Here is a 27,870-nt window from a genome sequence, read left to right as displayed (position 1 = left end):
CCCTTGCCACCTTCAGAATTTGAAAGAGAATATTCAAGTAAACATTGTCAAAAGCTTTCTCTAAGCAAAGAAAAAAGGAAGCAATATTAGGGTCTGATTTCCTATCAGCAATGAGGTCATTAGAGGCATAGCACATGCTTGGATTATTGCAAGGATGGGGAAGGAAATTGACCACGCCCTGTCAAAGGGATCATTTGCCTGGAGTGACTTGCGAAAATCACAGAAGACCTAAACCAAGGTTGTTAAAATTGAACCTTCATTCTCCAAAGATGTATAAAGGTGGGCAGGGAATAAGTGTCATGATACTAGAGGGAGCTGTAGAGGGTAAAAACTGTATGAAAAGACAGATATTGCAATTTATCCAACATATAACTGAGGACACAGTGTCAGGGTGCAACTATGAGATGAAGTGGCTGTCAGAGGAGAGGAATTCTGTCAGCTGGCTGATGGCTCAGGAAGGGAAAGGGGGGAGGGGGTCATTGGATAGCACTTGGTGTTATCTACACTGTTGAAGTAGAAGAAGATTGTAAATGGAGCTCGTACAGAAGGCACCTGTGGCTAGCCTTACGCCATAACAATTAACTGTGGCTCACAGTCGCAAAGCTAATGATGCTGTTGAGTTACATACACAGCATTGGTAGGCTAATCGTGACAAGACCAGTGCTCCCTAGAAGCTTAGGAGGGTGGTGCAATTAGCATCCCAAAATATGGTTAACCAAGTGGAGACCGTCGAGCTTCCACATGCAGCTTATTTTAAGTTGACAGACATGAGGTAATCATGTCAGATTATAGTAAAAAAGAGGCCTAATATATAGGACTCTGTGCCTATTTCTAGGTGTTTGTCTCCAAGTAGAGCTCCAGATTGGGATGGATCATTGAGTGGCAACAAAAATTTGGGACCCATGTTTTAGCAAGAGAAAATTAGAAGCTATGACAGAAAGCCCAAGAGGATGCTACCTGTACGGCTTCTTGGTGTTCATGCATGGATAAGGCCACAGACTGTGATCTGCATATCTATACTATCACCAGCGGGTGGGAGCAATTATGGGGCCTTTGTAATCCACTGAAGGCTATAATGATAGTGTAACACTCAACATTGAGATCTGCTCGACACTGTTCACCTGGACTTATAGAAAACTAATGGGTGCACCAACTAACAAAAGAAGTGGTTGAATTGTTAAGTTACAGATAAAACCTCAAGAATCCCCAGTTGTGGTGTGTGGTTAAGGTGTGGTGAAGAACTGGCATGCTACCATCTTCTTGTGCAACCTGCTTAGCACGTTCCTCCGACTGACTGTTCTGCAGCTACCAATGAAAGTTGAGTTTTTCCTGTTTTTATGATTAGAATGTCTCACCACAGCAGGAGGAATTCACCACTAAGACAGATACAATTGTAAACCTTGAGCAGATAGCATTTATGACCCCTATTTAAGTGTGGAGTAGTTTTATTGTGTATCATGACAATGTCTGAGGCCCATTGCAGGACAAGTCGAGCACTCCAAGCAAATCCCACTCAGTCAGAGGCTTGGGTCAGTTTAAGTGAAAAAAAGGTATGCGCTTCCCACCTTGCTGTCTTTGTGCTTGGATGGTGAGAGGGAAGAAGAAGAAGAAGAAGAAGAAGAAGAAGAATCTGACATCTTAATATTACCTATTTTTCCGGATGGGAAACAGCAGTTGTTAGACTATCAGTAATAGTTATTTCCATTCAGCCATTTTAATAATACCTGATGCAATTCAACTATGAATTCCAAGAGATCATTATTAGATTACAAATTCTCAGTTCATAACATTCATTAAATTTAATAAATAAAAAGACATTGAACTGTGGATCCTCGCCTTGCATGAAATCGTCCCCCTTCAAACATGTCAATCTCACAGCAAGCCCTGTCTTCTTCAGCTGTGGATACTAATATGACCACTTGATACTTTTTCTTGTGTCTAGAACTAGTTGTGGGCTTCAATGGCTGAAGTACCAATGTGCATGTGTAGCTTGTGGTGTATATACAATTTTATGTAAGATTAGGATCCCTCTCTCTGGAAGTTCTGGAGAGTGTCTAGGAAAAATCATTTGGTCCTAAATGCAATGAAAAGAAAATTATGTTGTTACCTCCAAATGGTAGAGAATAGGCAACACTTGCTCACAAGCAGCTAATGACTGAGGGATTAAGTATCTCCCAAGATAAAGAGACCACCTCTATCAAATGTCCACAGCCTCCTTGAAGGGTAGATGAGCAGGTAGAGGCAGGACACACTCTCACCCTTGTAATGGGAAACCACCCCTAAATACGGATGAACCTGAAAAGGCCACTGTCATAGGATACAGAAGACAATGGGAAACCACTGTATTAAAGACCCATGTGCTATCCCTAGTGCCATTGGACAGTACTCTCAAGTATGGTTGTTACTGAGAAGATATACTCTGGAATACCCCCACTATTGGCTCTGTGGGTGGGTACTCAGGAGAACAATGGACTGAATTAAATCAAGATACGAGGGGGAATTAAGGGAGGCCTTTCTATTGAGGACTACTGCATCAAATATGAAGATGATGAACAAGAAAAGAAAATGTGGAGAGAGAAATGGAGAGGCATAATATAAGTCTTTTACGGCTACTTGGAATTCGGTGGGAAGGAGAAGGAAAATTCGAATGGTGTTATATACAGGAAACATCTTGACAAGAACGTAGTGAGGGTTATTCTGAATAGAGACAGTGTGTTAGAAGTGAAATTAAACATTAATCATGTGAATACACTGATTATTCTATTTTAAATGACAACATCAGAAGCAAATGAAGAGGAAGTGGACAAAATATAGGAGCAGATTGTGGAAATCTGTGAAGAAAATGGGAAAGAACAAAGAAGAACAGTAATGATAAGTGATTTAGAATAGCATAGTGGGAAAGAGAAGGACAAACAATGTAGTTAAGGACTAAGGACATGAAAAGACCACCAAATGGGGAGAAAAACTGATAGCTTTCTGCGAACAATTTGTATCTCTGGATTGCTAATACTTGGTTTAAGCATCATTAATTAAATTACACATGTGGAAAAGTCCAGGTGAAATTGCTAGATATCAAATAGATACTGTTATAATCAATCAGATTTAAAAACCGTCATTAAGATGGCAAAAATGTTCCCAAATCCAAATGCTGAAACAGATAATAATTTACTTGTTGCAAGTATCAGGACATGATTAAAGCATATTAAGAAAAGACAACAGATAAAGAAATGGTATCGTGAGAAACCGAAGAATGAGATTTTAAAGACACACTGCTGTCACTATGTTGAAAATAAATTCGAGTACATAAGAAGCAGAGCAGATGTCACTGAAGAGTTGAATCCATTCGAAATACAATATTGGAAGGATTAGAGATGGAAATTGGAGCAGTGAAAAGAGCAAGAATTAAGAGACAGTGGATAACAGGAAGTATGTTGGATAAAATGGATGAGTACAGCAAATGGAAAAAGGGCAATTCAGAAGAAGGCAAAAGACTATACACTGAACAACAAACTAAGAAAATTAACTGACCAGGTTAGCAAGGATTGGGTGAGGAAACAATGTGAGAAAATAGAAGAATTGGGGGGGGGGGGGGGGAGGGTAAAATATTTAACAAGGTAAACAAGGAAAATATGCACACAAGGAATGTTTAAAAAAAATGGGAAGAGGACAGAATGTATAGAAGAGGAGAAGGAATTTTGGATGGATTATGTGGAAGAATTATATCATGCACAGAGTGGCAACACCTGACTGGTTTTCAAAGGTGAAGGGAAACAACATGAAGACCAAGGTCCTAATACACTGAAGTGGGAATTGGAGACAGCAATTCAGGAGCTCCACAAGAAGAAAGCATTGAGCTTTGACAGAATACCATCACAGACAATGAAAGCCTAAAGTCCAAATTCAATAGCCAGATTCACTGAAGCAGCAGACAGAATTTATGACACAGGAGTTTGATGTCAAGATCTACTTCGGACCATTCTAACACTTAGAAAGTGCAATGTAAAAGAATGCAAAGACTATAGGAAAATCAGTTTTATCAGTCATATTACAAAGGCTATAACGAGAGTCACACAAAGGAGAACTGAAATGAAAATTGAGGAAAATACCGGGGAAGAGCAGTTTGGGTTGAGAGTGCAAAGGACCAAAGGACACAATAGGTTGTCTGAGTATGATTGGGTAAAAGATGAGAGAAATGAATGAGGATGTGTATCAATTTGGAACAGGCTTTTTATAGGGGCAACTGGAGTATACAGCTGAGAATTTTTGATGATGTGGGGTGCAGACTGGAAAGAGTTAAGAATAATAAAGGAACTGTACACAATGCAAGAAGTGACAAAGTAGGGAATGAGGAGATAGAAGAGATGAGCACTGGAAATTGTGTAAGGTAAGGACGTACACTGTCAAAAAACTATTCAACATATGTGAAAAAGAATTGGAGTGTCATGAACAACATACTAAAAATCCTGACCAGTATGGCTTGGGGGGACGGGGACGGGGGCACATTTAAAGGTCACTTTTTTACTAATCTTCTTGAATAACTCAAAAATTACGGCATCTAGCAAAAATGTTTCCCAGTGCAACAAAAATTCTCTCTCTAGGGCCAATAGTTTCTCCAACGCAGGGGATGGAAAAATCACTGTTATTAAAAACAATGTTTTAATGTTGTAAAGTTTAATATTCCTTGTTAAATGAAGTAGGTTAGGAATAAATATTAAATATGCGTACCACAGCTAAGTGCAGTGCAGCCACATCAAGGGATAAACTGGATTTTGAGGTTGTAACAGGGTGGAGAGATTGGGGAGGGGTAGAATCACAAGAGAAGGTAGTTGTCAGGTTGTAGTCATGCACTTCCCTCTGCCATTGCCAGCAGTTCAAGAGTGAGCAGGTGATTTCCCACTATCTATCCCACTAAGCAACTATAGGGTGTTTACAAAGTTATAACGACCCTCAACAGCATGCCTTATGAATTACTGGTGATGCAGTAAACAGAGAAGCTTGGGGTTGTTCATTTTCCACACAGTGCAATAAGACTAAATGGAATGCAGATATCAGTTAGCAAAAATACTAATGCATGAAACGTGTATAGATAGAATCTACATAAATCTGTGCACACTGTTACACACTGCTAGAGGAAAAAATGATCCTTAGTCATCCTGTATGGCAGCTGTAGTGAGGCAAAGTAACTTGCCTGCTTTTCAGTTTACACACAGACTATACTCTTCAATATTTCCTGGCTAATTCTCTTATGTCAGCAGACAAAACATCGTGTCTACAAGGATGGTCTCGTAAGGCTGGTAATAAACCCAGAAAAAAAATCTTTGTTTTGCAAACAGCTCACCTTACTTCTCAACAGTCTCCTTTGAGTGATACACACTTGGTCCAGTGATCATCCAGCTTTTTCATCTCACCTGAAAAATGGGTTCTTTCGAGCTCTGCAAAGACACTCTGACTGTAACTATCATTCCATCATTTGATGAAAATTTCTTCCCATCATGCCAAAGTTCTAAATTAGAGAAAAGGAAGAAGTCACATGGGGCTAAATCTGGTGAATAGCGTGGATGGGGAAACAATTCAGGCACTTTCACCATTGTTATTACTGAGGCGCGGGATGGTACATTACCCAGATACAAGAGCACTTTTTTGCGTGGTAACCTTTGTCTATTTTCAGTCAATATAAGTTTTAAACAGTCCAATAATGAAGCATAACAGGGGCCAGTTAGGGTTCTATCTTTTTCTAAAGTAATATGTGGGGATTATTCCTTGGGAATCTCAAAAAACAGTGGCCATAACATTACTAACTGACAAAATGGCCTTTGCCTTCTTTGGTGCACATTCATCAGCCTTTGTCCACTGTTTTGACTCTGGTTTACGATGGATCCACATTTCATTAACAGTCACAAATTTACATAAAAAGTATTGCTGACTGCGATTAAACATCGCCAGTCACTGTGCTGAAATATTGTGCCGTTGAGCAATTGTCGCACCCACACCAAACACAGCTTCTTCACAGCCAATTCTCCATGTAGGATATTATGCACTTGTTCAGCTGAGATGCATTCAGTCTCTGCAATCTCATTAATATTTATTCAGCAGTCTTGCATTACCATATGAAGGATTTTGTCAATGGTTTGCTTTGTAGTGACCTCAACTGGATATCTGGAGAACCCTTCATCTTTGGTGCTTGTCCGACAATGTTTAAATTCATTAATCCACAAGTACAATATTTAATAACAGCACAAAACTTGCTTTTCTCCATTTTCAATAACAGTCAACACACTGAGCAATTCAGATGGCTGTCAATAATGACCTGTATGCTGTACATTGCTGAAATTTTTTATATGATCCTTGGAATAATCAAGCTTCCAGACCATGAAGGCGCAATGACAATATTCCATTCTTTCGCAGAAATTTACCAGACTTATCAAACTACCCTCATATATACTTGAGTTATTTTCAGTTTATTAAATGATTACTTATTTGCAACTGTTAAGTGAGCTTTTATGTAAACTGGTTCCCATAAACAACGGCTGAAAAGTGTATAATTTGCGTGCTGTTGACAATGACCTTTGTAATGTTGGTGGGAAATGGAATGGATTGGTAAATGTGCCATCTTGCTACTGTTCATTGTTGACAATATATTATAATCCATGTTTGTAGTCACTTAGTGGTGAAATAATAAATGCCCAGAAAGTTACTGAACTTCCCCACCATTATGTTACTGTAAGACTGCATAAGTCTCTCCCATTCAGGGACTGCTGACACTTGTAGAGTGGGTTGCACTGAGTGGAACCATTTACCACACATCTACAATGTATCTTACAAGGTGGGTCTAAATATATCTCATGCAATGGGATTAATCACGTTCAAGTCTAGAACAACAATCTGCTGTAATCCATTGCCTAACTTAAGTTGAAGTATTTCAGGTTCATAACAGCTAGTGATCTAATTCTGTTACAGAGGGAGATAATTGAGTATCAGGTCCTCTTCTGAAGTTTGGAGAGGTGAGGCTGGAGTGAAACATTTGATACCCATCAATACCCAGCAATAACAAAGACAATGAAATCAACAGCGTCGAATATATACTGTCTAAATGTTACACTGGGGCAGGTTCATCAGTGTGGTAAATACCTGACATCTCCAGTTGTTTAATATTTTACATAATATATTAATTAAAAAGTGCAAATAATTACTCATTTCCTAAACTGAGAATAACTCCATGACAGAAACACAGGCTCAGTGAAGTTATTTTGTCTGCTCACATATGAGATAAAACATGAAATGTTGGGAAGGTATAATCTGTCTGTAAACTGGAAAGGAATCAGTGCTAATGGTGGAGGAAGTTTCTTTTCCTGGAATAGTGCTATAGCTGTCGTTCTGGATGACTAAGAATGACTTCTCGTCTGGTCACATAGAACAATGTACATGGAATTATGTAGATTCTGTCTGTATGTTTTTCATGCCTTGGCATTATTAGTAACTGATGTCTGTATTCCATGTAGTGTTAATGGACTTCATTGAAAACAAACACCAGTGGGCCCATCTGTGCACTGCATTACCAGTGATTCATAAGGCACGCTTTAAAGAGTCAGTATAATTTTGTGAAACACTCTGTAGTTGCTTCTTCTGGCATAGTGGTGTAGATAGAATGGAGAATCACCTGTCCACTCTTCAGCTTGCAGATCTACGAATGAGGGAACTGTGTGACCACAACCTGACGAGTACCTTCCTTCGTGCTTCTACCCTCCACCCCATCCCCTCCACCTGGTTACACCCCCAGAACCCAATTCATCCATTAATATAGATCTACTGCAGTTGGACATGGAACATTCATTTTTAAAGCTACCTTCATTTAACAAGAAATACTAATTTTATACCATTAAAATACTGCTTTTAAGAACCTGTGATTTTTCTATTCCTGAAACATAGAAGCTATTAGTGCTAGAGAAAAAATGAACAGGACTTTTTTTGTAGGTAATTTAATGTAGTTTAATTATGTACTGGTAAATACTTTTGCTTGAAGCTGCAGTCTGAGTTATTCAAGAAAAATGCAAAAGAATGAGTATTAAATGCTATTCCACCCCCATACTAACACCCAGCTGACAGGATTTATAGTACATTGTTCATAACATTCCTCCTACAACTGTACAAAAATTTGTGGCTACAACATTTTTTCCCCTATCTGACCTTGTTCTGGTCTTCATTGATTGGGCTCCAGGGGGGAGAGCAGATGGGAGGGGCGGGGGGGGGGGGGGGGGGGTTAGATAACACACAAAACTATACCATCTGCTGCTTTTAGATTTGGTGTCCTAAAAGACTGGGGTAGTATTTTCTCTATAAAATTGTTATTGGCAGAGTAAGTCTATTATAAATCTCATTTGTACTCACCAAACACACATGCACATTGTTTTGATACACTGAACTGCCTGCCCACTAATTCTTAAAAGAAAGGTAATAACATTTAATACTTAACATCATGTCAACAGAAAGAACAACAGAAAGTGAGCACAACACTGAATTACACTTATAAATGTTGCTGTCAAATGAAGCATCTTGGCATTAACCTTCATTAAGGGAAAATACAAACAATATACACTTGGATCATCAGGCAGGGAATACATACCCCTCCCCATTCAAAACGCTTATCTACTGCCTCAACCACTGAGCCACCTTGGTTAGAATAGTTAAATTAATATTTCTTCAGCTCTTATGGAAGGACTCCAGCCAATTCACAAGATTTTCAGATATGTGGAGACATTTGCAACATTGTCACCTAAAATGTATAACAGATCACAATACAATCTTGTCAGTAAATATAACATACATTGGGCTAAAATACATGTAAGAAATTGGTGGTTCCTGCATTGTGTGTGGATGATGATTGGTTAACGCCAATTGGTTGATAGTATACAGCAGCCAATGAGAGTTGCTGAATCCAATGATTTCTTTTGACAGAAGATATGAATTGATTACATTTGTTTTAAATATGGAGAGTGCCAAAGAAACTTTTACTGATCTGGTGATTATGAATTTTAGGGTTGCTTACTATTTTTTGCATTTTTTTAATGACTATAAAAACCAGAATGTGCTGCCAAACTGACCTGTAGCAAAATCTGAGGCCTAAGTCAGACTGTAATATGATAATTTGATTGTGAGCTGGTGAAGCCAATACATTTGGAAAGCTGGCTGTGGAGACAGACAGACTGACATGTAGTGAAAAACGAGGCCTAGGTTAAATGGGAATGTGACTGGCTGTGAGATAGCGAACCCAACGAATCTAGAAGAAAAAACTTGGTTGTGGTAACAGACTGATCTTTAGCTTATCCTCAGGTCCAGATTAGATTGAAATGTGATGACTGGCTTGGATCTCAGCACAATAATAAGAGTGCCATAAGAGACTGACCAATGTGTAATGAGCCTGAGAGATACATTTGTTGTTGGACTAACCTACTTGTATGTCTAATTTCTGATTTTGCTAAAAATTTCAACAAAGTGGCTAAATTCTGAACTTATAACAAAATACTAGCTAGCTTTACTTACAAACGATAGGAAATTACTAACATGAATCTCATTGGCTATCTACATAGTAAACCATTACCAACAGCAGAACGCAACACAAAAGCTGATGACGCCACAAGTGCAGTTCCACCATACATTGTACCAAAGGTCCTATGCGGCAATTTTCATGTGCTGGCATGTCCTTTAATCAGAGGAGGAAACTGTCAACAATTTGTGTGTGTGTGTGGGGGGGGGGGGGGGGTTCTGTTTCCCTCCAGCACAGTAAGAGCAACTGTTTTCCACCAGTGAGCTGGTATCATGCATGCCATTAAAAGGTTACTGATGCAGCTAGTTTGATAGATAACTAATGAGGAGAGGGATTGCTAGTCCTATGTGAACATCTGTTCTGCTGCCATTAAACAAAGAGAGGGTATTATATGTATCATCTGGGAACTTTCACCTGAAATGGAAACATCCCAATGATGATGACTGAGAAAGATTTTGGAAATATTTCCTCTCACCTGGAGTACCAAACTCTTATACAGACACAGACAAACAGAATCGTAGTTGTCTAATATTAATGGAATCCAGGTGGTAAGTTCACTTGAAACCACTGCTCACAGCAACTGAGGAAGGTAATTAGGTCAATCATCAAAATATTGCACTCCAACAGGGAAACAAGACCTTTAATGGAAACCTGTAATTATACCAGCTGAGTAAACTTCATGTTCCAGTAACATTACTACTTGTGTTCACATGTAATGTAATGTAATGTACAAGAGATTAGTTGCTTATTTCAGTAACTATAGCATAATAATTTACACTTGTGGGCATATGAGATCAAGATAGTGGTGGTGGTGGTGGTGGTGGTGGTGGTGGTGGTGGTGATTAGTGTTTAACGTCCCGTCGACAACGAGGTCAGTAGAGACGGAGCGCAAGCTCGGGTTAGGGAAGGATTGGGAAGGAAATCGGCCGTGCCCTTTGAAAGGAACCATCCCGGCATTTGCCTGAAACGATTTAGGGAAATCACGGAAAACCTAAATCAGGATGGCTGGAGACGGGATTGAACCGTCGTCCTCCCGAATGCGTCAAGATAGTGAATCTGACTGCAACCAACTTATGTTTTCCATTGTAGAGGTCACAGAAGTGCATAAGTAGGCCTACTCACAAGCAACATCATATCAAGGGTGTACTTAACAGTACATTTGCTAACAAGTCCGCTGCTGTGGGCAACAATGTGTTGATGACAGGGGTCACCATACACTAATGTGGATTTTAACAGTGGATAGGTGAACTAGTATAGAGCAAACCACTCATCAATTCACTCCTCAATGATGATGATAACGTATGTGCAGCCATGTCATCAGCATCTGTGTCATGCAAAGAAGACACCACTCCTGAACAAAATGTGTGTGGCTGCTCACGACATGCCACAAAGCACAAAAATTTATCTGGGATAACCACCTATGGATATTCTAAGTATAGAAATGCATCACCTGGATGGATGAATCTCAGTACATACTAGTAAATGCGAGTGGCAGGGTACAAGAATATTTAAAACAACACCAACAGGCACCCTGCTTGTCAGCAGGGCACTGTTCAGACAGGTTGTGGAGGTATTCCCCAGTGAGGAATCTTTACAAAGGATGAAATGGGATCATCCAAACTGCTTGCCATTGTCTCACCAACCAATTGTGTACATCCACTTCTTCAACTGCAGATCTGATAGAATCTCTCCTGAATTGTGCAATATTCATCTTAAGAACTTTCACGGATGTTAGGATGCTAGTGTGAACCACTAGATCACCTAGTCTACATTCCAGTGAGTACATTTGGGATGCCATCAAATGAAATTATTTTATAAATGATAATGGTGGTTTAGATGTGGATTAAGTTACTCGAAGGAATGCAGCAACAATTCAGTTTTTAATATAGCTTTTTATTTATGCCAAAATGCATTTAGGGTTTTCACTCGTCTCTTTAGGGTTTTCACTCGTCTCAAATTTGTATATAACACTTTTAGTTTTGTAAAAACTAGGTATCTGTTGAGTGCACTTTGAATGCCTTTAACTCTGCAATCTGTTGTTCATAATCCACATTTACATGTGTAACATGCACCTTTAGTTCCACTGACAATGCAGAATGTGCCAGTGTATAAATGAAACTAAAAATGTATGTACTGTGTACATAAATGTGAAACAAAGAGTTAAAAGTTACAGAATAAAAGGCAGCTGCGCCTTTCAAAATGCATTTGACAAAATGAAGATATAAATGTATTAGAACAACTGAAGAAGGTTAAAACCAGAACACATCTTGGCACAAAACTATGCAAAAAGCAGGTGGTGGTGTTATTTCTTCAGGCCACCAAATTTAATCTGAATTATTTTAAACCTAGCTTTGCCCAATTTTCACACGTTGTGTAGGGCATTGAGTGGTCATAGAGCAGGACGTTTCTTAAATGCTTTCGATGTTTTCATTTGTTGACACTGTGTGTTACACACTACTAGGTAAATATGTGTCGCAGCTTCCCTAGGTTTTTTGAAACTTCAGAGTTGGAAGCAAATGTGGAAGGCATCAAACGTCTTTCTTGCAAGTACAAGGTTTCAGCAAGTCTATAGGCCCCTACTGAAATACTCACATAGAGCTAATATACCTTTTGCCATGAATTTCCTTGTCTCCTAGTATCTTCAACTGTGACATGTGATGCTGCTACACCTTTAAGGAATGCTGGTGATACATGAATGCTCACCAATCACTTTGCTGACCTACAGAGCAGTGTATTGGTGTGGTTGCTGTAATAATTCTCTCTCTCTCTCTCTCTCTCTCTCTCTCTCTCTCTCTCTCTCTCTCTCACACACTCACGGCTTACAGCATGTGCATGTTTGCTAGCAAGCAGCAGACCTACTTGTCAGGTTCCCTATCTACTTTTTCTCAATATTTTTGAAGTCTTACACGTGTATCTACTCGCGTATCCTTCCACGTCAGCTCTAATACACTCACTGATTGCAATTGTTAGTTACTTCACAAAAGAAATTACGAAACCAGTGCAAATCAAATCACTCACATAAAAATGGATGAAAGTGCAAAGGATGTAATAGTTCATCTGAACACTGTTACTGGTAATATCATGTTCCTCATCGGATATCGAAGATAAAATTGTGTAGCCATTGGTAAAAGTAAACATGAATAAATGAGGTAGCCTAAGTTGCCTTCCAGTTGGTAGGTATGAAGCAAAATGATGCCAAAGGTAAGTTACATAGTGCCTTGCATTTTTAATAGATTATGAACAATATATGGTACATGGCATCCTCTTGGGTAAAATATTCCGGAGGTAAAATAGTCCCCCATTCGGATCTCCGGCCGGGGACTACTCAGGAGGATGTCGTTATCAGGAGAAAGAAAACTGGCGTTCTACGGATCGGAGCGTGGAATGTCAGATCCCTTACTCGGACAGGTAGGTTAGAAAATTTAAAAAGGGAAATGGATAGGTTAAAGTTAGATATAGTGGGAATTAGTGAAGTTCGGTGGCAGGAGGAACAAGACTTCTGGTCAGGTGACTACAGGGTTATAAACACAAAATCAAATAGGGGTAATGCAGGAGTAGGTTTAATAATGAATAGGAAAATAGGAATGCGGGTAAGCTACTACAAACAGCATAGTGAACGCATTATTGTGGCCAAGATAGATACGAAGCCCACACCTACTACAGTAGTACAAGTTTATATGCCAACTAGCTCTGCAGATGATGAAGAAATTGAAGAAAAGTACGATGAAATAAAAGAAATTGTTCAGATAGTGAAGGGAGACGAAAATTTAATAGTAATGGGTGACTGGAATTCGAGTGTAGGAAAAGGGAGAGAAGGAAACATAGTAGGTGAATATGGATTGGGGCTAAGAAATGAAAGAGGAAGCCGCCTAGTAGAATTTTGCACAGAGCACAACTTAATCATAGCTAACACTTGGTTTCAGAATCATGAAAGAAGGTTGTATACGTGGAAGAACCCTGGAGATTCTAAAAGGTATCAAATAGATTATATAATGGTAAGACAGAGATTTAGGAACCAGGTTTTAAGTTGTAAGACATTTCCAGGGGCAGATGTGGACTCGGACCACAATCTATTGGTTATGACCTGTAGATTAAAACTGAAGAAACTGCAAAAATGTGGGAAATTAAGGAGATGGGACCTGGATAAACTGAAAGAACCAGAGGTTGTACAGAGTTTCAGGGAGAGCATAAGGGGACAATTGACAGGAATAGGGGAAAGAAATACAGTAGAAGAAGAATGGGTAGATCTGAGGGATGAAGTAGTGAAGGCAGCAGAGGATAAAGTAGGTAAAAAGACGAGGACTGCTAGAAATCCTTGGGTAACAGAAGAAATATTGAATTTAATTGATGAAAGGAGAAAATATAAAAATGCAGTAAATGAAGCAGGCAAAAAGGAATACAGACGTCTCAAAAATGAGATCGACAGGAAGTGCAAAATGGCTAAACAGGGATGGCTAGAGGACAAATGTAAGGATGTAGAAGCTTATCTCACTAGGGGTAAGATAGATACTGCCTACAGGAAAATTAAAGAGACCTTTGGAGAGAAGAGAACCACGTGAATGAATATCAAGAGCTCAGATGGCAACCCAGTTCTAAGCAAAGAAGGGAAGGCAGAAAGGTGGAAGGAGTATATAGAAGGTTTATACAAGGGTGATGTACTTGAGGACAATATTATGGAAATGGAAGAGGATGTAGATGAAGACGAAATGGGAGATACGATACTGCGTGAAGAGTTTGACAGAGCACTGAAAGACCTGAGTCGAAACAAGGCCCCCGGAGTAGACAACATTCCATTAGAACTACTGACGGCCTTGGGAGAGCCAGTCATGACAAAACTCTTCCAGCTGGTGAGCAAGATGTATGAGACAGGCGAAATACCCTCAGACTTCAAGAAGAATATAATAATTCCAATCCCAAAGAAAGCAGGTGCTGACAGATGTGAAAATTACCGAACTATCAGTTTAATAAGTCACAGCTGCAAAATACTAACGCGAATTCTTTACAGACGAATGGAAAAACTGGTAGAAGCCGACCTCGGTGAGGATCAGTTTGGATTCCGTCGAAATGTTGGAACACGTGAGGCAATACTGACCTTACGACTTATCTTAGAAGAAAGATTAAGAAAAGGCAAACCTACGTTTCTAGCATTTGTAGACTTAGAGAAAGCTTTTGACAATGTTGACTGGAATACTCTTTTTCAAATTCTAAAGGTGGCAGGGGTAAAATACAGGGAGCGAAAGGCTATTTACAATTTGTACAGAAACCAGATGGCAGTCATAAGAGTCGAGGGGCATGAAAGGGAAGCAGTGGTTGGGAAAGGAGTGAGACAGGGTTGTGGCCTCTCCCCGATGTTATTCAATCTGTATATTGAGCAAGCAGTAAAGGAAACGAAAGAAAACTTTGGAGTAGGTATTAAAATTCATGGAGACGAAGTAAAAACTTTGAGGTTCGCCGATGACATTGTAATTCTGTCAGAGACGGCAAAGGACTTGGAAGAGCAGTTGAACGGAATGGACAGTGTCTTGAAAGGAGGATATAAGATGAACATCAACAAAAGCAAAACGAGGATAATGGAATGTAGTCAAATTAAATCGGGTGATGCTGAGGGAATTAGATTAGGAAATGAGACACTTAAAGTAGTAAAGGAGTTTTGCTATTTAGGAAGTAAAATAACTGATGACGGTCGAAGTAGAGAGGATATAAAATGTAGACTGGCAATGGCAAGGAAAGCGTTTCTGAAGAAGAGAAATTTGTTAACATCGAATATAGATTTACGTATCAGGAAGTCGTTTCTGAAAGTATTTGTTTGGAGTGTAGCCATGTATGGAAGTGAAACATGGACGATTACTAGTTTGGACAAGAAGAGAGTAGAAGCTTTCGAAATGTGGTGCTACAGAAGAATACTGAAGATAAGATGGATAGATCACGTAACTAATGAGGAAGTATTGAATAGGATTGGGGAGAAGAGAAGTTTGTGGCACAACTTGACTAGAAGAAGGGATCGGTTGGTAGGACATGTTTTGAGGCATCAAGGGATCACAAATTTAGCGTTGGAGGGCAGCGTGGAGGGTAAAAATCGTAGAGGGAGACCGAGAGATGAGTACACTAAGCAGATTCAAAAGGATGTAGGTTGCAGTAGGTACTGGGAGATGAAGCAGCTTGCACAGGATAGAGTAGCATGGAGAGCTGCATCAAACCAGTCCCAGGACTGAAGACAACAACAACAACATGGTACATTATATGCACCACACTATATGGCACTCTTGTCTTATGTATCTACATCTACCTGAAATACAGCTTTTCTGAATTTAACATTCAAATTTTAGTTTTTATAATATGGCACAAGCATAGCCAACTGGCTAACATAAAGGTAATTCAATTTCAACAAACTTTATTTTGTATTTATTCACTTTTGTTGGCTTTGCCAACTCACAACCAAATTTTCACCTTCCAACAAGAACTGAGGCTTGGTATGCTACAAATCAATCAGTAACCACAACAGAAACTATAGGGGGGAGAGAGGAAGTACCACACACTAGCCAAAGCCAAGACTAAGCTGATGTTAAATAAATTTAATCTGTTAATGTGTATGAAGTCACATGCTGAGAGCATTCAGATGTTACAAATTATACACCAGTTAGCACTTATGCACAGGCTGTCACAATCCTCTAACTAGTTACATGAAGCCAGATCATTCCACAGCCCCCCCCCCCCCCTCCCCCATGGTTCGATTTTACGACAGCACCGGTAAATTAATATGTATATCGGGTCTGTTCTGTATGGAAATGTGCTGGCAGCAATGACCTGCAATGTTACGTTTGTCTCGGATGATGGCAGAAATTAGAGTGAGAAAATCGCCAAAGGCAAGGAGAATTAAAAACGGAACTTCTTCATGTGAATAACATTCTTTTGGGTCTCAATTACGCCTTAACATCAGAAGCTGATGATAGAGTAACACTTTCAGATGACCACTATATTTTATGCTACCGTGAAATGAAATCCACCTAACAATTTGATATGAAGTATGCTTAGGAATTACTAATGTCTTCGTTTTAAGGGTTGAAACGCGCGTGCAGCACACGATAGTCGAGCAACTTGTGGCTGATCAATCAGTTTAACACTAATATTATTGACAACTTTATCACCATCTGAAATGGGCAACATGGTGAACACCTATACCTTTTTTTAAAAAAATTAAAACATAACACAAAATTTTGTTGCAAGAGGTTATTACTGTTTCGATTATTCTTGGTAAATGAAGATATTGTCGCTTTGTTACACTATGTAATGCTAGTACGCCACGTGAGAATAAAATGACACTATATTTATTCGTAAAAATTACCCAAAAGTGTTCCATCCATATCGAATATACAATGTGTTACTGGTTGGAATTTCATGTTTGACAGCTGTGTAAACCACACGTCTACAAAAAGTGGAGCGTGAACACAAATAAATATCCGCAGTAAAACACGAAGACTGCACAGCGTCCGCTACAAAAAAATTTTATACGCTATTATCACATTAAAATATCGAAAACACGCCACACGCTATCTTCACCCGGCAACTGCCGGAACAGTGTGTTTTATTTGAAGTTAATCGTAATTACATAATCAGAGATGCTATGTAAGATGTCAACTAAAGGATTTATCTGTTAACTAACAAAATTACAGATACTGTGGAACAACTCCTGTAATGTTTCTTTTAGACTGATTTATTTCATTAAAAAAAATTCGTAATCCGTCGAAAGATATTTTAACAATAGTCTGTGGATATGTCCGTACCCCGGCCAAAGACGCTACGCTACGTGGCTTCGACGGTGGCGCTACCTCTGGTTACGAGATGAAAACTAAGGACAGTCGTACCCATGTGCAGTGAGAGTGCGCAGTAGTTGGTAGGGCGAGCTAGCACGAGGTAGGTGCGGGCGGGTTAGTGGATGTCAAAAGACAGTAATGAGCGCGAAAACAATCTGAAGTGTTTATTTTTATCTTTAATGCCCGCACCGGTATATACATACCGGATATAAGAAACAGATGTATACAATCAAGTTTAGCGCACATTTTGATCCACAGTGACATAAAAAGATCTGATTTTGTTCTGACAACAGAAACAGACGCGTCGGCATGGCTGTGAACGGGTGTAATCGTGAAATGAACGAAAAGTTTCGACAGCTATACAGTTTGAGAAGCGGACTTACTTTTGTGCGGGTGAATTTTTGTGTGTTATTGACACTGGCATTTTTACAAGGTACATTGGCAGCCGATATGAACTGCGCGAGTGTTCGTTACACTTACGAAGAAAAAGGCGTCAGCGTCGGACAAGTTCCCAAGGATCCACTTTCTGGTAATTACAAAAGGAAGCGTTAAGTCTTTATTTTCATACACATGAGTATGTAACACGTTTTCAGTTTCTGTGAGAATGCATTTGTCCACAACTTGTCTAAGACACCGTTGCATTTTTAAAAAGAGTAGCAAACCAATCTAGTAACGATTTTGACCAGCTGATTGCGGTCTCATGTGGACTGCTATACATTCAACTAAGAAACTTAACTACAGTAACGCGGGGTACTTCTGCAGTATATGGAATTTACTCAAGTTAGTGGTCTTCCTACAAATGTTAACTTAAATTTCAGGTCACTAAATTCACTGTGAAGAGAGAGTAGTTGCTAATCCTTAGAAACATGCGTTACATCACTTCCCGAGGAAAAAGTAGATTACAAAAAAATTAATTGGCGTTTAAAATTATTTTCGTTCTGCAGAAATCAGATTTTTACGTACTAGACACTGATGCCCCGCGCGATTGTTTACTTCCTATTCTATTAACTGAAATAATCAGATTGGAATTCCTTTTTCCCACTTTCTTAAAAGTAGTCGGCACTGTTCTTGCAGAGCCCACATGACATGCGGTTGTTGATTTCATGAATTGTTACGCCTGAGTTAAGTTTTTAAAGGAACTTTTCCTAGTACCGTGTGGAGCATTCGGTAGGCCTACTGATGGTGATATTCTACTGGTGTCTCTGGCCACGAAACACAGAGTAACTGCGTGTATGAACTGCTCATATGTAGTTTTTTTCTGCTAACGAATGCATTAGCGCATGGAGATTGCATCCAGATAAGAATATACTAATAATTTGTCATACGTATCCCCATGTGCCTAAGTTTACCTATGTCAATCTGTATTCTGTTGTAACTGTCAGATCTTTTCAGTAAATTGGCACGATCTTCATATTTTATCTGTATTTATTCATTATTCTTGAACCAATAGACTATCATAAGATTGTTATGGTAGGGAGGGTGACTGTTATGGAGGAGGAAAACTAATCAAGAAGCAAAGCGTATCTGAATGTTGCTTAAATTAAAATAAACATTTCGATTCATTGCAGTAAACACGTTCAATCTTCTTAGAATGTCGGCCAGAGAACGTATACTGTAAAGGTATAATTGGTAGAATTCTGGGTTGGACTAGCTTGATCTCTGAAAAAGACCTAAGGCCAGATCTGAGGGAACATAAGATTTAAACGCCCCTTTGAGTTCATTAAGGCCGAAGCAGAAGTTGTGTTAAAACTACGAAAAAAGCGCAACTTTCGTAGTGCTTATTCTTCGTGGCCTTAAATGCGCTAAAATTACTCTAAAATAATTTATCAAAACCACGTAACAACGAAGTGCTTATTGCCAAATATCACAATTTGATGCGAGTCCCGGGTTTTGATATTCTGATTTACTCGGTATATATCCTTGGGATGCCGCATTACGCATTATTGCGCGGATCGTCTGTCGTTTCCCAGAATGCTACAAATACAATAAGTACGTTTTACTGTATCTGAAAGCAGCAGTGACTCGCTCACCACTTTGTCAGAGTACTAAATCATCGTAAATTGTAATTGTCCGACGGGATATTATGGCATTTCCAGATCACCACTCCCTTCGACGGGCGTCTAGTGTTGCTATCTTTATCGTCAGACAGGACCGGTTTTTAACCTAAGCTGCCGCTTGTGGCACCAAGCTAAAGCAACATCTGTATACAGTGTGTATCATAATTAGTGCCGAAAACTGACACAGCTGAAAGTATACAGTAGAAGCAAAAGCGTGGGTCTGCAAACGAAACGTTTGCGAGTTAACTGCATACGTGTGGTTACGGGCTGTATCAAATATTGTCCTACTCAGCACTAACATATTTGACTTGTAAGGTTTTCGATTCTGGCCTCAAATTTCACCCAAGACATACCTGAAAACGAAATACAGTACTCTTCCGGTACGTTACATGTTTTTTCCATGTAATTTATTTGGCCTTTAGCTTACAGCATGAAGTCAGCTCACACTAACAAATACATGGTAATTACACAACACAGTTATAGATTGATCCTTACCCAGTAGTAAGTGTAAAACCGAATGTTACACAAAGCTTATATGCAGTCCATTGCCAGTAATACGTTGGTCTTAGATATGGGTACCCGAAGCAACAGTGAATCTATACGCCGCGTGGAAAAGTCGTCACGCAAGGTGGCAACGGATGACCGAGCTTTACAAATTTGTCAATGGATTGCAGTCCTTCCATGTAGTCTGGTGCACCCGTAGAGGTGACATGCGTCCTCTTCTTCACAATACCAAAAACGTGGTTCTACGATGTGTAGTGATGATGGAATCATCCGTGGTTAAATTTGAATCTGCTGGGAGAAGGGGGGGGGGGGGGGGGAGGAGATGTCTAGGCACTTATTTTGTAGAATAGGAGGACCGACTGGCGTTATACTGTATCTTGCCTACGCTTGTTTTTTCCCATTCGGGTTGCCAGCTATCTGTTTTGCATCTGCGTAGGACAGATCAGTAATCAGTACTTGGGATCGTAATCCAGGTGATATATGCGGTCACAGTAGCTTTGGCTAAGCGGTTGCGAGCTTCATTGCCAGTGATGTCACCATGTGGTTTCACCCAAGCGGGGTTAACGGAATGGCCTTGTTCACGCGTTGTTTCCAACACTTGGATAATCCTGTGTACAATGGCGATTTCAGTCTAACAAGTTAAAATTTTTTGGGTGCTGTTAGAGCTGATAGTCACTGAGTAGGAAATATAGATATGCTATCATCCGCGAGCATAAACTAAGTTCTAATACAACGACAAGTTGCGGTCATTACATTTGCCTCTGCTGTCAATTGAAGTAGCCCGACTGTTGCGAACATGGTATGTCGTACGCCTACACAAAGTCACTGGTTTTGGAGCAGTCAGTATAGGTATGTGATTGTTCTCTCTGTATACTGCTTTAAGAGCTGTGCCAAAGTTTTGTTAAGTGGCTGTTGGTACACAGTTTACCAGCGTTTGTTTTAGACACTTTCATTGAACGTACCTCTTCCTCCCCCGTCTGTGTCCACGGCTTCCTCCCACCTGTCAGTGAACATCTTCCTCCTCAGCACACTGGACTCGTATTCGTGAGGACGACGATTCAAAATTTGCCCGGCCGTTCTGATTTAGGCTTTCCATGATTTCCCTAAATCGCTTGGGGACAAATTTTGGGATAATTTCTTTGAAAGGGCACGGCTGGTTTCTTCTTCCAACTTTCCCTAATCCGAGCTTGTGCTCTGGTTCTAATGATCTTGCTGTTAGGATGTTAAACAGTAATCTCCTCCCCCTCTTCCTTTTCCACTTGCACACTACCCCACTACACCTTCCACCTGCTTAATGCAACTCCCCCTCCTGTCTCTATTTCTTTCTTTCTTCCTTCCTTCCTTCCTTCCTTTCTTTCACTCTGACCACCCTCCTCTACCATGTTTGAGCCTGGGAAACAGTTTCTTGCCCCCCGACTTACAGGCTGCCTCGCAAAGTTGGTATGGAAGACTGATACTGATCACACACAAAATGCCTCTCGTGCACGGCAGCCAGGTGCTGGAAAGAAAAAGTTTTTGCCTGTACCTCCACTCCTACTAAAGCTGGGAGGTTATAAAGCCCACAGTGCTGGTCCCCTGTCAAGCCCACTGGGGTTGAAATCGATTCTACAACAGGTGTAAGCCTCAAGTGTCGAAGGTCATGTCTATTATTATGTCCACCTTAGACAATTTCATTGGGAATGGAACGCTAAATCTATGTAGTCTAGATGTTCTAATGATCTCCCTTGCAATCTCCTGAGTATCTAAATAGTCTTGGATACCTCACTTGTTGGAATTTATTGTGAACTGGCACCTGTTAAAATTAGTGTTTCCCCGTGTAGTCCTGACATTTGAAGGCAATACTGCACTTACGTCTGCACTGAGTTATAAACTATTTCAAACACCGCCGAATCATCTCGTAAAGCCGGCCGCGTAGTCTCGCGGTTCTAGGCGCGCAGTCTTGAACCGTGAGACTGCTACGGTCGCAGGTTCGAATCCTGCCTCGGGCATGGACGTCTGTGATGTCCTTAGGTTAGTTAGGTTTAAGTAGTTCTAAGTTCTTGGGGACTGATGACCACAGCAGTTGAGTCTTAGTGCTCAGAGCCATTTTAGCCATCTCGTAAATCTTGACATGGCTGTATACTTCATTGCTCCAGTTAAATTTTATCAACAAAAGTGTTGTACACTTCACATTTTGAAATGATTCGGGCAGCAGAATCCAGAGGATAGAGGTCAGATGACCATGGAGGCCAAGGTACAAACTGCGTGTGACCTACCCATCTTGGATCATACAAGAGATGGATGTTCCCTTGTACCAGCAACAATAACAAGGGCAAAAATTCGTGCTGAAAACAGAAGCAGCTTGTAATCACACATTCGTATTTATCACGCAAACAGCCGATGTTTACTGGAACGCTTTTGGTTTTGTCGTTTTATACTTCCACACGTCAGTTTTGGCTATTCATTGTTATTCCCCTGTATAGTTTTTAAAATTGTAGTTTTTATTAATAAATCTCGTGTGGCATCTAGCACGATGCACATACTTTCCTGTGACACCATTTCAGTGTCGGCAGTGTCAGTTAAAATTAGTGCTACCACCAGTGATCGATCAGAAATCACGCATGAAAGCTGTGAATCCCCTACCGTTCACTTACGAAGGAAGATTATTACGTTTGAAACGACTACAGAGTAAAAGTCCAAAGGACATCCACCCTCGACAAATTAATGGTCAGTGCGTCCGACTGCCGTGCAGGGGGCCCGGGTTCGATTCCCGGCCGAGTCTGAGATTTTCTCCACTCTGGGACTAAGAGTTGCGTTGTCATAATTTCATCGTCATCTTCGCGCAAATAGCCACATGTGGTGTCAACTGAAAAGACTCGCAACTCGGCGGACGAACTTCCGTAGGTAGACTCTCCCAGCAATCAATGCTATACGATCATTTTTCAGGCAGCCAGGGTCTGGGGTAGAGGGTGGTGCCACATGACATGTAGCGTGTGTGGGAGAATGTTCCAGAAACAGCCTAGTCTTCAATGAAGACATATGAAAACAAGAGTATACTGGTTTGACAAACAAAACAGCAAAGTGCTCCAGTTAGAATAATCCGTGAAAAGTCTTAGTGGCTTTTATAACAAATAAAATAAACTTTGATTACTTATGGTTCATACGGAGAACTCTAAGGAAGAATACATCCGTGTAAACGCATTTTCAAACCTCTTTCAGGGCCAAGTTTCTCAAATTTGTTCGCGTGCTTGAAATAGCCTGAAAAGCCCTCAGAGAAGAGATGCATGTGGCGTGACGGTTAGTCAGTTAGCTGCACTGTAGCGGTATTGTATAACATTTCAGGAAGAAGACAAGAGCCTTCTTGCTTCATATGGGAAATGTCTCAACATTATGTGGAACTCCACGCTGAAATATGGCGTACTGTCTCATCTTTAGCCCATAGATTCGGTTAGCACTAAAAATGGCACATATGCTCCCCACTGCTAGACTTTCATTTTTGCATTCATATGTTGTCGAGCGGAAGAAGATGCTCAAAATGTTTGAGTCTTCTGCTGTAAGTAGTTCTTCTTCGTGGAGGAAACATGTATGTAAATTGCCCCTTTCATAGTGTCATCGCACTGGCTTGAAGAGTTATTTTTTAGCTAGCAGCAATTTCCAGCTGTTATACGCAAAGTAGAAAATCCTGAATGGTGTCGCCTTGTTGGTATATTCTGATCCTTTTCTATTTTCTATACATTTTTGTGCACAGAAATACCGGTCTTACAATTTTTTCCTTCGTACTGAAAAGTTAGAGGTATATTTGATATTTTTATCCATGGACCATTAGTAACAATAGTAGCAGACACGTCAAGAAGTACACTACCAAAAAATGCGTATAAACATAAGGAGCTCAAAGTGGAAATGAAGTTTCTTCGAAGAAATCGTCCCGGGAATTGCCTCGGCTATTAGAGAAAACCAGAGAAAAACCTAAAACAATGTTTGGACAGACATGTAAAGCCTGCTCATAGAAACGTCGTTTCAGGACAGGAATAGCGAAATCGCAGCCATTAACGCAGTCGAATTTACCACAGAAAACAGAGCAGCAGCGAGCATTCTTACAAGCTGTGCTATTCAGGGCTCCAACGAATTTAAATTTAGGTACTTAATATAGGCGACTAGCATACCAGTCAGGTACTGCTTTAATTTACTTTCGACGGCGGACAACACTTCCATATTCATTTTGTGTGGAAGCTTATTGTAAAAAGTACTTCCTGCACATCTTGGGCCTGTAACCGATGGTTTTAAACGCTTGCTTTCTGCGTAATAATCATTCCTATTTCTAGTGCTATAATCACGTATATATCGGTTTAAATTGGCTGAGCAGTGAAGATTTAAGAAAAGGGTGACTTCATATACGCTGATCAGCCCGAATATTATGACCACCTACCTACTCTCGATATAAACCTATCCAGGCGATAGTGGTCACCTGGCGAGGAATGGCTACAGGTCACACACACGCACGGTGCATATAGTATCAGTGAACATGCTGTCCGTGTGTATAATGAGGAAGGCGCGCCATCTGAGTTTGAGCGAGGGTAGATTGTGATGGCCTGGCGGCTCGGCACGAGTATTTAGGAAACTGCTCGAGGAGTGCTGTGGTGTCTTCAACACAAGGTGACACCACGTCCAGATGTCGTGGGGTTGGGCAGGCGCTCTTAATTAGACATCTGACGCGTATACTGGGCAGACTGGTAAGAGCGGGTAGGTGGCGAACTGTGGCGGAACTAAGATCAGACTTTAATGGTGGGCAGAGTAGAAGTGTGTCTGAACACACAGTGGACCGAACACGGTGGGCAGAGTAGAAGTGTGTCTGAACACACAGTGGACCGAACACTCCTACCGATGGGCCTTTGCAGCCGACGACCCATGCATGTGCCAGTGTTAACACCACGACTGAAATGAACTCGTGACCGCCGGCACTTAACGTTGACGCAGTAGCAGAGCGTTACATGGTCTTATGAATCCCGATACTTCCATCATGCAGATAGGAGGGCGCGAATCTGTCGTCTTACAGGGAACATTTTCTTGACACCTGTACTGTGAGACGGAGACAAGCTGGCTGTGGCTCCATTATGCTCTGGGGAACATCCACGGGGGCATCTATGGGTCCAGCGGAGCTTGGCAAGGTGCCATGACGGCCAGGAAGTATCGTACAATGGTAGCAAACGACGTACACCCCTTCATGACGATCACGTTTCACGGCGACAGAGGCATTTTTCAGCAAGATAACACGCCATGTCATAGGGGCAGGAGTGTGACGTAGTAGTTCGAGGAACACAGTGGAGTGTTCCAATTTATGTCGTGGCTTGCCAGATCTGAATCCGATCGAACACATCTGGGATGTGATTGAACATGACGTCAGAGCTCATCGCCCACCTCCCCGGAATTTACGGGAACTTGGTTACTTGTGTGTGGAGGTGTGATGTCAACACCCTCCACCGACCTACCAAGGCCACATTGCTTCCATGCCACGACGTGTCGCCGCTTTTATACGTGGAAAAGGTGGGCATACTGGCTATTAGGTAGGTGGTCATAATGTTCTGGCTGATCATTGCGTGTACGACACTGGGCAGTTATCTGCAGATCTTGAAATTTGCCTGCGTAAGAATTTCTAAGACATACGTCTATTGGCTATCTTTTGAAGCCTTAACCTTCATGCATGCACATTTGCGGCACAACTACAGAACGGAACGCAGTAAGCTAAGAGTGGATATGGGACCATAGTGCATTTTAATAGTCTCTTCGTTTACAGTGATAGACATTTTTCTCGTAAAAAATGTGAGGGCTTATTTTTGACCAAAAGTTATCTGTGATTTCCCAAGTCAACACTGCCATACTCGGGAATTTGTAAATGTTTTCCTACTGTAGGTCTCAGTTTCCAAGACTGTCTAAGGCTGCCAGAATGGACTCCTGCGTGTACATGGTTTTTCTTCCATTTATAAACATGTTTATACTGTCGAAATAATTTTTTTCCATCTTCATTACTCAAGAGCTGTTTTTCAAATCATCGGCTGTGTCACAAGTAGTGGAAAAGCGTCGTCGGCATGTACAGTGGCTTTTTCTATCAACAACCTTTAAATAATTTATATAAATTAACAGCCCAAGTACTAAAACCTGAGATTATTTTATTTCTCATTTACTTATTCGTCCATAGAGCATTAAGCATAACAGTATCGGACATATCAAATAAATTGTGGAAATAATACGTACATATATAAACATTAACAAAATAGGGTAGGGTTAGATATGGATAGGGCAAGAAAACGAACATCGCCTAATCAACGGAACTATTGCAGCATTCACCTTGGAAGCTCTGAGAAGCCTTGGCAAATCAGTAAGGATGGCAAGACGGGAATAAACCCCGCTCGGTACATGACTGGAGGAGAATGAAAAATACATGAGATTACAACAGGCAAAGTAAGTCAGTGATACAACTAAAAGATGGAACATAGAAATAAAAATACCCTTGAAAAAAATAAAAACACACGGCAGATTATATAACACTGCTTAAAAGGATAACGCACGAACACAAGAAAACCTGCCGAGATTATACCACACATAGGCTAGCAACAGATCCCTTCTGAGAGGTGGTGTGAGACCTTCATACTCAACTTAGAGAAACTCAGTTTATTGGCAACAATATTATCAGTTTTATATTTTATTTGAGCACGGTTTCGTTTCACAAAATATTTTATATTTGCTGAATTTCCTCTTACACTTTAATGATAGAAGTTACTGCACCGTCTTATGAAGCTTTAGTTAATCAGCTACGTTGCCTGTAAGTTTTAATAAAAGTTAATGGAAAGATCCACAAATGCTAACTGTTCTATTGCCTTATGGCTTAAGCCTCAAAAGCCCTTCATCGCTCTTGTGTGACTTCAAACAGTCAGAAATTTCAGCTTTTACGTCAAAAACATAAAAGAATGTTGCGACGAAAAGAAATACGATCATTTCCTTGGAAGCTCTTCACGAACAGACCGCTTTCATTGGCTTCGATCCTCATTGGAAGGCCTAAACAGTTAATTACTGCGTAGTTTCGATCGAATATATGAAATTTTAGTCTCCTGTTTCGATGTTATATAGGAGTTTTGTATTAAGTCGCTCGAATTCTTTGATCTTTTGTTTACACCAATTGACACAAGCTTGTTGTTGAACTGTAGTTAAAGTTTGCGGAATCCATAGGGCACAGATTTTTCGTCTGAACAATTAAATGTTCACACAGAATCGTATCTACTGAAGCCTTCGATGTGCGTGACATCTCTATCACACCAATTCACGTGCCGCTACTCCTGATCATAATGTGATTTTATTTTTTTTATTTATTCTTTCACTCTTTTGGTTCGAGCTTCACGGCATTCATCACAGATAGAAACACGACCGCAATGAAATTCCATAAACCGGTTGCAGAAGGCCATTTCTGAAGGTCGCCGACTACCAAAAGATGAAATAAATTTTCAGAGGCATTGTTGTGAATGAGGTCTTTAACAAAATCGCAAAACCTCGTCCATAAAAACCCTTCGCATTACATAACTATGGCCCACTATAAATAAACTATTCGGTCGATTGGAGCTATATTGTTTAAGCAATAAGAAATGACAATTTTTAAAAGACTTGTAAGATGCAAACTTTCACAGCCGAAAATAGTTTATAAAATGTTGCTAGCTATTACGCCGTGGTAGAATAGCTTTCACTCCAAATCGCAACGTTTCGTCCCCATCTGCGGAAGACATTTTCAAGCAGCTGGCAAGGATGTGAATCGGATGTTCAAAGAAGCTACGATCCCCCTTGAAAATGTCGTCCGCAGATGGGGACGAAACGTTGAATTTTAGGCTGAAATCCACGGCATAGTAGTCTGGAACATTTTATTAATTTTTAAAAGAATTCTAATGCTACATCGCAATAGACCCATCTACTGGTCAATAACTTAAGACTAAGTTCA

At 40.4% G+C, this 27,870-nt stretch overlaps 2 protein-coding genes across 4 annotated transcripts in view; one reads left to right on the top strand and one right to left on the bottom strand.

Moving 5' to 3' along the window:
• LOC126328249 (pseudouridine-5'-phosphatase-like) overlaps positions 1-17,144 on the bottom strand; it is a 92,742-nt gene extending 75,598 nt beyond the window's left edge. The window contains exons 1-2 of one of the 3 annotated variants that reach the window (XM_049996013.1): positions 16,884-17,137; positions 8,621-8,770 (exon numbers count right to left, since the gene is read on the bottom strand). In XM_049996013.1, the coding sequence (XP_049851970.1) occupies positions 8,621-8,630 (10 nt within the window). In that variant the 5' untranslated portion in view covers positions 8,631-8,770; positions 16,884-17,137. Of the gene's footprint in view, positions 1-8,620; positions 8,771-16,883 lie in introns of all 3 variants that reach the window. The other 2 variants (XM_049996012.1, XM_049996011.1) reach the window with 2 other exon arrangements.
• A 246-nt stretch (positions 17,145-17,390) lies between these two features.
• LOC126328233 (glypican-6) overlaps positions 17,391-27,870 on the top strand; it is a 694,415-nt gene continuing 683,935 nt past the window's right edge. The window contains exon 1 of the mRNA XM_049996010.1: positions 17,391-17,881. Within this exon, the coding sequence (XP_049851967.1) occupies positions 17,662-17,881 (220 nt within the window). The 5' untranslated portion in view covers positions 17,391-17,661. The remainder of the gene's footprint in view (positions 17,882-27,870) is intronic.

Source organism: Schistocerca gregaria, chromosome 2, assembly GCF_023897955.1.
Source record: "Schistocerca gregaria isolate iqSchGreg1 chromosome 2, iqSchGreg1.2, whole genome shotgun sequence".
Taxonomy (NCBI): Eukaryota; Metazoa; Arthropoda; class Insecta; order Orthoptera; family Acrididae; genus Schistocerca; species Schistocerca gregaria.
This window is presented reverse-complemented; position numbering and strand designations above follow the sequence as displayed.